The 12,439-nt window shown below is 44.3% G+C and overlaps 1 protein-coding gene across 1 annotated transcript in view; it reads right to left on the bottom strand.

Annotated features, from left to right (window-relative positions):
• Window positions 1-10,622, bottom strand: part of LOC147718277 (nicotinamide N-methyltransferase-like) — a 44,775-nt gene extending 34,153 nt beyond the window's left edge. The window contains exons 1-2 of the mRNA XM_086967178.1: window positions 10,482-10,622; window positions 8,605-8,788 (exon numbers count right to left, since the gene is read on the bottom strand). Of these exons, the coding sequence (XP_086823304.1) occupies window positions 8,605-8,788; window positions 10,482-10,622 (325 nt within the window). The remainder of the gene's footprint in view (window positions 1-8,604; window positions 8,789-10,481) is intronic.
• Between the last annotated feature and the right edge of the window lie 1,817 nt (window positions 10,623-12,439).

The following is a 12,439-nucleotide window of genomic DNA, read 5'->3' as shown; positions in this document are numbered from 1 at the left end:
GGCTGACCCCACCCCACCCCACCAATGTCCGGAAGAAGGGCTTCTCCCAAATGACTTTAAGGAGGCGCTGGTCATGCCTCTCCTAAAAAATTCTGGGGCTGATACAAAGAACTTAAAAATGTGCATCCAAATTTCCAACTACCATTCCTCGCAAAACTACTGGAACAGCATGTACTACTTTCATTGTCAAAACACATCCAGGATAAACACCTCCTACAATTCAACCAGGCGGGATTTAGGGCCCACCATAACAAGGAATTGGTTATGCTGTCAGTACTTGACAAACTAAGACTGAGGGCAGATAAAAACAAACCATGTGCCCCGATCCTGCTGGACTTATCCGCGGCATTTGACACGGTCAATCACAACCAACTTGTGTCGCAGATCTCAGATCTGGGCATCTAGGGTACGGCCCTTGAATGGCTTACATCTATCTTGAAGGGCCGTTCCCAGAGAGTATAGCTGACTGACTATGTGTCCAACCCAGGCAGACCTACAACTAAGCCAATGACACCCAAATTATCATTCAGATAGATAACTCCCCAACTGCCCATTCAAGAGTTCACAATATTGAAACATTTACGGTTAATTGGATGTTGGCCAATTCCCTTAAAATCAATCCAGACAAGACAGAGGTTCTAGTGTTCAACATTGATGCCAACCCATGGCAGGATCTCTTCTGGCCACAAGAGCTAGGCAAATATTCAGAGCCAGCCTTGGCCCTAAAAAGCTTGGTTATCAAAGTCGACGCCAAACTGTCTATGACCCAGCAGGTGTCAGCAATAGTGGGCACATGTGTCGGGTTGCTGAGACAGCAACGTAAAATCGCCCCCCTCTCACTTTTGACAGACTCAGACTGGCTGTACCCACCTTGATTATTTTGAGATTTGATTACGGCAACTCCCTGCACATCGGCCTCCAGGGAAACATATTAGCCAAATGATAGGTTGTTATGAATGATGCCACCAGACTAAGTTTCAGAGTGCCTTGACAAACTCATGGCACCCTCCCCCCCCTTTTACACCAGCTAAATTGGCTTTCAATCAGGCAGAGAACACATTTTAAAGGCCTCTCCATTACACGTACAGCCATTTATGGTCAAGCCCAGAGGTATATTAAAGTTAGCCTGGTCAAATACAACCCATTAGAACACTACGGACATCAAAGGCCAGCCTGTTGGTCTGCCCTTGTTTCTCCCTGTCCTCCTTTAGAGGAATAGCCTTTTCTACTTGCATCCTCCAAATCTGGAACGAAATGCCAGAGAATGTACATAAGGAGCATTCTCTGCTACCCTTTAGGAAGAAGCTCAAGACAGTATTATTTTTTGAGGCATGGGGCATATTCTAGTTTATACCATCTCCACCCGGGCAAAGGCAGTACCCTCTCACAGCGCTTAGAGACCTGACGGTGATAATGCGCTTTACAAATTACAATTACAAATTAGAAATTACAAATGACAAGATCTTTATATTATTTTGCAGTCTCCTGAACACCAAAGGTGAACAGCAGTATGAAAAGGGCATCACAGCCCTGAAAGCACAAAGTTGAACAGAGACAGCATGCCAACAGAAGGGGGGAGGGGCTGTTGATGACTTCTATGCAAGACTTTGTGAATTAACAAACATCTGCATAGCTGACAACACAAGTAAGTCGATGCAGGCGCAACCCCTCCATAGCTGTAGATTGGCAGTCATACGTTAACGTATTCTCCACAAACCCAGTAAAAACATACCTGAGAAGCAGGTGGACTTCATATTTCCCAAAGTGACAATTGAAGAGGAACTCAAATAACCATATGCAATGATGATGGAAACAATGGCTCCAGTCTGAAAGTCAGTCAATCTTCAGGTAAAACAACAGATTTACTGGGTTGTAGGTACTAGAAGACGTGTCGATAGAAGCTGAGGTTGGAATTCTAGACTCCTAACAATTAGGAACTCTCATCCACTCACTTCAGGTGCTGGGTGTCATTTCTGGGTAGTGAGGGGTAGAGCCCTATTTAGACCTCATTGAAATGTAATCCCGGGACTGCCAACATGTGACGTGGTTGCACTGATTTTCTGTCTTTAATGTTAGTTCCTATTTTGTGTCCTTTGCTGTTTGTTGTTTTTCCCTTTAAGGTTCACTCAATACCCGTGAGTCCCTTCATTTCCTTTAATTGTTGACCATGGTTTCCCTTGTCCCATTTATTGTAAAGTCGAAGCTGTGACTTTTCAGCAGCACGCAGGGGCCGGGGCCGGCTTCCATGCCACCTCCCAACTTGTCAAAGTACTCTTTGCTGCAGAAACTGGTAAGCCTTTCATAAATTTTTTATGATATTTCTGTCCCACTCACATATTATATTTATTGTATGCCCACTGTTTTCCAGCTGGTCAGAGCCACTACTATCATAACATCCTAAAAACATGGTGATGTCCCTTGATCAGAGATTGAGCTCCAGGGATGACAGGGCTTTCAGTGGGTCTTCAGCACCAAAAAGTGAAAATGGTGATAAATTACAGACACAAAGCAAAGATGACAGGAGGAACTCTTAATACTGTGGACTGTTGCCACATCGGCGTTGGTAATGCTGTGTCCAGGTGTAAGGCTTGTTTTAACTGTAGCAGTTTCAATTATTTTGCAAGGTGGTTCCAGGAGGAAGGCACAAGGGTACCTTAAAATCATGACACCCCCAGGGAAAAGACGTATGAATAGTAACCAACAAGAACGACAATAAAATATCCTACCTCATTATGTGACCTACCAATAACACTTTTGTTAGAAATTACGTTTCTGGTTGGCAGAGGCATTCACCCGGTCTAAGCAGGACCCTCAATCCTACTCTCGGTAAGCTAGATATGCACTAAAAGATAACATGCGCTCACCCTCTGGTAGCTTGGCACAAGGCAGTCAGGCTTGTCTAATGAGACAATGTGTGAAGTATTTGTGCAACACACACACAAACAGTAACATATAGGACATACCACAAATACACTCCACACTGGTTTAGAGCATTAGACAATACTTTGATAAATAAATTAAGACAAAAAAAACAAAAATCTAATAAGTAGAAGTCAACAAATAAATAAAAAAATAGAAATGTGTTTCTAGCACTCAGAAGGACTAAGCATATATGAGGTTTTTCTGGTCATGCTGTACTTGAGGAAAAGTCAGGCTGATCATAACAGAGCGCTGACTGGATACAGGAGCCACACAAGCCCAGGGAGAGAATACCATGATCCTGGTTGCAACAGCGAGATGCTGGGCACAGTAGAGTGATGCGTTGATGCCAATCCCGACCGTGGTGGCAATGCCTCGATTACAAATACAAAACACAAAAGCCAAGAGGCATTGGTTGAGATCAGATGTACCAGGTTGCTTTGTGCAGTCGAGCGAATGCGTTGATCTCTCCACACTGCTGGAGTGGTGATGAGCCATTCTGATGCATCAGGTTGTAGACGTGGTGTTCTGACTTCAGGTGTGATACTCCAATTTTACTCTCTCAACATGGTTGATGCACCAGTTCTGCTCCAAGCAGACTGGAGAGGAGTAGATTACTCTGGTGCAGGTATTTGGGTCTACTTACAGTGAGCCTTGTACAGGAGCTGGTGTAGAGATTTTGATAGTCCTGATTCTCAAACAACAGGAGGCAAGCCAATAAGCCCTTGGAGATCACTTTGTTTGTAAGGCATTTTCCAGCTGGTCCTCAGCCGGGCAGCACAGCAGAAAATCAGGTCTTTCAGAACAGCTATCCAGCAGAGGAACAGTCCTTGTAGCTGCACATCAGTCCTTCTGACAAGGGTTCTTTATGAGTACGGAAGTGTATGATTTGGTGATGTCAAAGACCCAGTACTTATACCCAGTTGTGGCTTTGAAGTGGGGGTGACTTCAAGGGAGGGTTGTTAAAGTGCACAGAAGCTTTTTCTTCCCAGTCTTGCCTCTATAATAACTCTAAGGTGTAATCAATCCTTTTGTGTGGGGACTGGTCACTGCCTATTCAGGGGTATGTGCCAATTCCTCCTCCCCTGCCAGCCATTGAACAGCCTACCGAATGCAGATTAGTATTAAAACACACCTAACCTTCCTGTGTTTATGGCTGTCTAGAGTAAGCATGGGCCAAAAATCCGTAATGCTCGCAAAATTTGCAGATTTTCAGCAATTTCACGATCCGCAAATCTCGCGAAATTGCCAAAAATGTTTAAATTCACGAGCGGGCGGTTTTTTTTATGGCTAGCTAACTCAAGGGACCCCTGCGCGTCACGTGACCTGTGGTGTGTAGGGGCCTGATCGCAGACTACCTACCCAGATCTGCTGCAGCCTGTGGGGTGCGTGGCCACTCAATGCTGAGGGGGTCGGATGGCGGCATGCAGAGTGCAGAGACTCATGTCTGCTGCTGCTTCCCCTGCCGATTGTATGGTACAGAGGACTGTGGGGGACCTTATCCCTGGAAAGTGTAGGAGTGCAACTAGGTCCACTCGACAACCAAAATTTAACAGCAGTCTATATCTGTAACGCAGCCCCGATGAATGTGGGGCCCCCTGGGATTACAGTGCGCCTGGAATCAACGGAACCCACTGAAGTCTGGTGAGCCTTGGACCCCCTACTGAGCCATGTACACTGCCTGCTGGTGAGAAAAGGTGGGGAGAATGATGAGTGAGGGCCCACAACTGCTAACGCACCCACCTGGCAAGTGACTTTGTGGTCTGGGAGGCGCCTAACCTCTGGGCGATGCAGCAGGCTCTACCTGGCACCCGCATTCCCCACGCCAGCGTTTTCTCCTCAAGGCAAGGCCCGAATGGACATAAGGCACCCTGTGTCTGCGAAGCACCTGGGAATAATAAGTCTTTCCGAAAGTTGGTGAGCCCTAGACCCTTGGCCATGGCCAGCTACTATAAGGTATCGGGAAGCTCCTGCAGTGGAGCATATTATGGGAGACGCAGGGTGGATTCTAGATTGCAAGCACCCGCGGCTGCAGTATTAGACCGCCTTGGGGCCCTGAATGAAACAGGTGATCCCAGAAACGCAGGAATGCAAGCCTGACGAGACCTGCCCTGTGTCGGTGACAGATTTCCCACCTAAACCCAAGTCCAGAAGCCAACAGAAACTGCCACAAAATGGCAAATGACTGGATTCTCGGGTGGGTGGTCTTGCAGTCACCCTAGGGTGCAGACACGCTCACGACTACCCTCTGCCCTACCCTTACTCACATTTACCCTGCTGCTCCCCTGGCACGAGAAGCATAGTGGACTGTGTCCTCTCATTCTGCGACTCCCTACTGTTATTGCAATGCAACGCGGGTGATGACCCTCATCCTTGACTTTCACAAGCTCAAACCCCGTGCAGTTCCTGTGACCAGGAGCTTATTTCTCCTCATCTGCTGCTCTGATCGGTCTCTGACTTTTTTTACACACAAGAGACATGTGAACTCGCATTAAAGGCCCACTCGTTTGGCCACGCCCACACACTTGCGGTGTCATCGTCTTCCCCCCATTTACCCACTATGATGGACAGCTCACTCAAGGCACCCCTGCACCCTTCGGCGCGATGGCATAGTAACACACACATGGTCACTGGAGACAACTCTTCTGGCACTTTAAGCAGCTGTAGTGTAAGAAAAGCACTATACATTGACCCAACGAGGTAGCACTTACTGATTAGCCAGTAGAAAGTTCTCTACTCTACTCTACTCTAAAAATCGGCAAGTTCGCGGATCTTTCTGCGAACTCGGGGAAAAGTTTGCTGATTTTGCGTGAATTTGCGGATCAGAGATCCACAAAATTTGCCCATATTTAGTCTAGAGAGAATGCACAAAGTGTACCTGCCAGACATGTAAAAGAGACAGACTGCAAGCACCCAGAGCTATAGAAGCAGAGAAATGGGGTCACACAAAGCGGGTGCATATACCTGTTACACCCTTGGTCACTATGCATATTATGGCCCCTGATATATTTAACACAAATAGCTCAATTTACTATGGGGCATTGCCAAAAAGTACAATGCACTTGAGGGAGTTGAACAGAAACTCAACTGAAACAGTAAATGTAAATGTAAATGTATTGCGATTTATATAGTGCACGTATCACCCGAAGGCATCAAGGCGCTTGCCTTGGGAACCCGTCCTGGTATTCCCCTGTGAGATAACCCCAGCAGGGTATCCACAAGGTGAAAGCCAGGCATCCCGCCGCGAGGGGCCGTGGTGGAGATTAAGCAAGCTGTTGCCCAGAGTCGCAGAGTGTGAACCCGTGAGTCAAGTAGGCACCAGAACGAGAATTATCGAGTTCGTGGAATTTTTGAGCCCAAGACCCGCCGAGGCGGGGAATTGAGCCCTGGTCCAGGACCGATCTCAGCTTCCGGGTCTGCCGCCTCTAACCCCTGAGCCACACTTCTCCACTGTGGGAACACCAGGTGCATTGATTGTTTCCCCTGCCTATTTTACATGTTGCACCCTCTGTTGCATGCTGAGGCCTGCTAGGCAGAACTAACATGTCCTCTTCAAAAATGAAATTCCTTGGATCTTCTAGTGCAACTTTTGCTACCGTGCGACTCCACAGACATTGGGAAACAATTTCATATTAATATCTAGTTCAATTTAAGGATACCGTAGAAGCGCACTTCATCCTGAATTCTGGAGCGGGATCTGCTTCCCATAATTCAAAGTCAAGTCCCTGACAGCGCTGCCCATGACCAGTGAGGAGGAAGGTAGTTTACTTCTTAGTTTTTAACTCATCAATGGTGGATTCTGCCATTGGATCTCCCTCTAGTTCCATTGTGGACTTAACAGATTCTGTATAGCAAGGCCACTGTGAAAGCTTGGTGTGCTGAGTGTGAAAAAGTATGCTTGAGGGAAACTTGAGAAGTGTGGTAACTGCAAAGTATCCTAAAACACCAGTGTCAATTAGTCTTGAAACCTACCAATGTTTCATAATGTAAGCACATTTTAAAATAAAATGCTCTATTTGCATTGGTACCTTTCAAAACACCCAGGTTAGAGCACAGCTCACGCTGCAAAGAGTGACAAAAGTGGTCTTTATATCTAGCAACATTTCTACCAATGTCAATAAACTCCTTTCCTCATGCAGCCATTATAGTTCATAGGATCATCTTGTCAAACACCCAATCTTTTCTGGCTGACAGAGTCAAGTGCATGGGCTCAGAGAGTCAATTCCTTCCGGTCACCCCTCCTCAGCAGATGCCCAGGATAGGAGGCAGAGTAATCTCTGCGGCCACTGCCAAACTGCAAAACTCCCCCTGACTTCAGTTACATAAGGTATCACATCTAGTGAATTTTTAAAATAAAACTGAAGACATGGCTCTTTAGTTTGTATATCTGTCCATATGCATGTCTGTCTGTCTGGGCACCTCTCATGAATGATTATTTAGTGCTGAGAAGGTTGGAGAATGCCCTCTTATTCTTGTCATGTCACATAAAATATTTACTTTTTTGAAACAGACAGTAGGTTTGTTGAGTGATATCTTGTCCTACTGAACTCTATGTTCTGCATTCTGTCCATCAACGGTGTTTTTTGCAATTTTCACCCCGAGTGGGCTGGGTATGCTCAGACGTGAGTCCCAGGCTCTCCACATCACTGGAGTCAAGCTATCCAGGCTGAAGAAGGCTGATAGCCAGAAACCGGTCCTTGGATGCTTGATTCCGGTTTAGGAAAGACATGGCTTGGTAGTTCGGGCTGAACTGTTCCCATGAGGCACAGGGTCAAGGCTGATTTGCATATAGCCAGTGTCTGACCTAGGGTGGTGTGGAGAGCAAAAAACCGATGGATTTAGGCCCAGATCTTTGTACGGGGGTGAATGTAAGACATTGTTCTGCATTCTGTCCATCAACTGTGTATAGCCAGTGTCATAAATTGCATCAGTTTTCAAGCACAGGAGAAGCTGTTGATTAAAAATTTATTTTTGGCGCCTGGCCATCTAGAAAAAAAGAATTTCAATAAACTGTGCTTAGATGCCTGCAGAGAGGAGAATGGGTTGACTGTTTTCGTGATAGCAGGTGTGTAAACTACATATGCAGGATATACACCCTCCTTCAGTTTTGGAGTCTAGGTGAAAAAACACAAAGAGAAGAGGGAAGGACATTAATTTACATGGACTCCAATATCAGACCCTACTTGTGACCCCGGGGTCAGGAGATTCTTCACTGTCTAGACCAGAACACCTCACTTCCCTTGTTAGTTTGTGGAGTTAGGTGCTGACAGGGCCGCCTAGACTGTCCCATTGTTGTGGGGTACAACACAAATTCGTTATAAATAGACACTTACACTTTTCCCATCAAGCTGAACTGTGTGTTTCGGCCTGAAAAATTCTGCATACAAATTTCAGTGTGCAATGAAACAATTAAAAAGTGTATTATGTTTATTCATGTGCATCTCAAAGAAAGCTTCAATGCCCTAAAGCTTAAAAAACCGAGATCTGAAACACGTTTTCTTAAGTTTATGAAGTAATGTGAAATATAAACCAGAATTACTCAATACTAACAATTATCTTTGTCAATACTGTTGTAAATGGATCAATATACTGTCTCTTAACTGTGGGTGAGTTGGGGCACAGTCAGCTAAAAGTGAGGCATGAACCACTCAATATGTGGTGAGAAGTAACACCGATAGTACTCACATGATGATAAGATCCTCAGATAAGCAGGAAACAGCTGATAAATAGAATCTTCCACAATTTCACAGTTGTGTACAAAGTAATTCTGGAGAAACTTTCGTGGATCAAAGAACTTCTCATACATTTCCTTCAGACTCAGAGGCCATGGTCTCAATTGTGCAGCTCTCCTGCTTTCAGTGCTCAGTGTCTGCGTTCACGCAATATCTACAAGAAAGCTGCATTACTAGGAATATATACGAGAAATGTACATTGCAAAATATATCTGATAGAAATCTGCATTGTAAATATTTACAAGAAATCTACATTGTAAATGAAGACTTCTAGAAATCTACAATGTAAATAATGCCTTTAGAAATGTGCATTGTAAATCTACTATAAAGCCACACAAACATAGAGGGCTTGAATCACAAAGGTAAACTTAGACCAAAAGTCTAAGCTAACAACTTTCGGGGGAGTAGTATCTGTACAAACTCACTCAGAGCTAATTCGCCCCACTCGGTGCAATCTGCACACTCGGGGCAGAGGACATTTGCTTTTATCCTGACAACATGTGGCTATGCCTTCCATCCCACCGGCCAACTCCAGGTGAAACTCCTTAAATGTGTTTGTCGGTTTGCCGCTTGCCATGCGATAGGACATTGGAGAAGAAGAGAGTAAAGAGAATTTTTGAACAAAGGATAACACTATTTGGGATGTCCATCCAAGATGTCAGGGCCAGATACCGTTTTCCCCCTGATGTCATCCTGGAGATGGTTATGAGTGGTATCTTGAAGAGAGGAAGACCTGGTTCAAGCGATTCACATACTCATCTTCTTTCCCTGGGAGATGAATAACTTTCTGAACTCTTCCCAGATCCCCAGTTTTTAAGCCAGTGCTACCAAGAGTTTAACTGCTCCTCTAATGGCTGACATCGGCCTATGTCATTGGGCCGTTGACTTCAATTTGCTCAAGGAGCACCAAAGCCCAAAAGAATACAAGATAGAAAATGGCAGACATCCAATCCCTTTCTTATTTCATTTGAGGTGAAGGGTGACCACATTTCTACTAACACACCAGGGGCACATTGAAACTGAACTTCTCACAGCAGTCAGTCCTGTCCATCTATTATTATACAATAGGGTCAATGTCCAGTCAGCTGGCAGGTTTGCATTGATGATGGATGGGAGTGAACGGTCACCTGATTATTTTTGGTGATTTGAACCAGCAGGTGCCATATTCCATATAGGTACCCTATATAGGCGCTGTAACACTGCAACCTTTCATGTATATCCTTCCCTACATTACTATATACGTCACTGCATTCGGAACACAGGTTTTTCCCTAGTTTGATTCTCATTCATTATGTATGAGGCTTCATGGAATCACAGCAGGACTAACAGTAGGACCAACATCTCCTGTATAACATCTCTATATAAAGTTCAGGTCCGACGTTATCCTTTAGGCCGACAGAGTAGCACAGAAAAGTAGGACTCCTGTGAAGACCTATGGGTATATATATATATTACACATGCATAGCGCACAATCATGGAATACAGGCAGTGCAGTACTTTCTAAAAACTTGTTCTCTGAAATACCTGAAACATAACTGTATGTTGGTGGAATTCTTGTATTTCTGTTTGCATAACAACATTTTCTTATTCCAGAAACAATATTACAGACAAAGGAGAGGGACAGCGATGGACACCTGCTTTGCCCCCAGCTACGCAAACCTATTCGTAGGCTGGTGGGAGAAGCAGGTGGCCTGGTCTGATGAGAATCAGAGATGGGTCACGTCAATTATCGGGTGGCACCGATATATTGACGATTTGTTTATTTTCTGGAAATGTTCCAAGACAGAGGCTGAATTATTTATTCAATCCTTAAATCACAATGATCTTAACCTGCATCTGAGTGGAACCATAAGCAGTGTTGAGGTAGACTTTCTTGATCTCAAAGTCTTCATCAGGGATGGAAAATTCTGCACCTCTCTTTTTCGGAAGGCCACAGCCGGTAACTCTACCCTTGAAGCCAACAGCTGCCATTCCAAACCCTTAAAAAATAGTATACCTTTTGGTGAACTATTACGCCCTAAAAGAAACTGTACTCTTACAGAGGATTTTGAGCAAGCTGCACAAGATTCCATGGCAAGGTTCAAATGGAGAGGCTATCCGGACATCACACTTAAAAAAAGCCTATGACAAAGTGTGTTCAATCCCTAGAGCTAGTCTGTTCAAGCATCCAAGTGAGAAAGTAGTGAGTGAAAATAAAATACCTTGTTTCATCACAACTTTCTCCAATGACTCTTCATTGATGTCACTGACCATGTCATGAGTGATGTAATATGTGACGTCATCAGCAGAGAATTTTGGGCGCGCGAGTTATACTTAGCTGAACTAACTATAATGGGGGAATTTTAATGGTTTTGTATGAGTGAAATATCCAGCTAACTATGACGTGTGTCAAACTTACGTTTTTTTCAGTGAATTTCTAAGGGTTTTTCAATGCTATTTCCTAACTATGACATGTGTGAAACCTATGTTTTTTAGGTGAATTTCCAAAGTTTTTAAAATGCTAATCTCCGTATTCATTTTTAAATTTGTACATATTTACTTTTCCACAAACCGCCTTTGTATATTGTAATAGATTGATTGTATCCAGTAATATGCAATGGAACAGCTATTGTTTATGATTTGGTTAAAGTTTAACTATATAGTCTACATTTTCAATCAACATATAAACACTCAAATTTGTTATTTAACTTTTTTTGTGTGTTTTTTTTCTAACGTGCGCGCACCCACGGACGCCCTGAGAAGGCCGGGGGGTCAGGGAGTCTCTACCCTATCCCCTTTTCACGTTCTATACTTTTGTTTTTAAGTCACTTCTGCCTTGAGGTTGCGTGCACAGTGCGCGCACCTCGCAACTTTTTTTATTTTATTATTATTTTTTTGCCCTTTGGAGTCCTTTAGGGACCCCATGAGAAGGTCTAGGGGGTCAGGGAGTCTCTTCCCTGCCTCCTTTTCACGTTTTTAAGCCATTTTCAAAAATCAGGTAAAAATGTCATTTCCGACGCGTGCGTGCACCATGCACGCATGCGTGCGTGCACGTTGCGCGCATGTCAAGACATGTGACTTGAAAACAAAGTCATGTGGCTTGAAAAAACACTTTTGATTGGTTTTCAGTAGTTTTTGTTCCACAATCTTTGAAAACCCACCCACTCACTATTTCTTTCTGTTCGCAGAGAGAAGGTTCTTTCCAGCTTTTTCCTTGTTTTCCAACTGACTATTGAGAATATGGCATAGCAGCAGCCACAAGATTCATCATCATCATTGGACTCCGATGTGGAGGTGGTACCAGAGCTGCCACGGGCCAACAAGACTAAAGAATCATTTGTGTGGAAGTTCTTCACTACCCACAAGAACAAAAGAAAGTGAATGCTCCTAAAGTTACTTGTACTATTTGTGGGAGTGTTCTCTCCAGGGGAAACCCCAATAGGAAGTATTCTTTTAGCATCCATACAATGCTGTGCCACATGAAAAATGTGCACCCTATAAATTATGCTCGAGCTTCAACCAGAGCACTTGCTGCTGAAGGTCCAGCTGCTGCTCCCAGCACCTCGTCAGCACCACCAGCAACATCGCCGTCTACAGCTGACTTAGATCTCTGGCCACTTTTGGCCACTGTACACATTAGGTGTAATTCTTGCTATGAGATTCTTTGCTACGGGGAAAAAGTCTCAATCTCATTGAGAACAGAATAAGGCAGCACCAATGTTCCCGGACGTAACTTTTTTTTTGTTTTTGTTTTTTGTTCCTGTTGAACAGTTTTTCTTTTTCTTATTCGCCAGTAGGTTATATATATA

The sequence above is a fragment of the Lissotriton vulgaris genome, chromosome 4_1 (assembly GCF_964263255.1).
Source record: "Lissotriton vulgaris chromosome 4_1, aLisVul1.2, whole genome shotgun sequence".
NCBI lineage: Eukaryota > Metazoa > Chordata > Amphibia > Caudata > Salamandridae > Lissotriton > Lissotriton vulgaris.
Note: the sequence above shows the minus strand (reverse complement) of the source record. Positions and strands in the feature narration are given on the sequence as shown.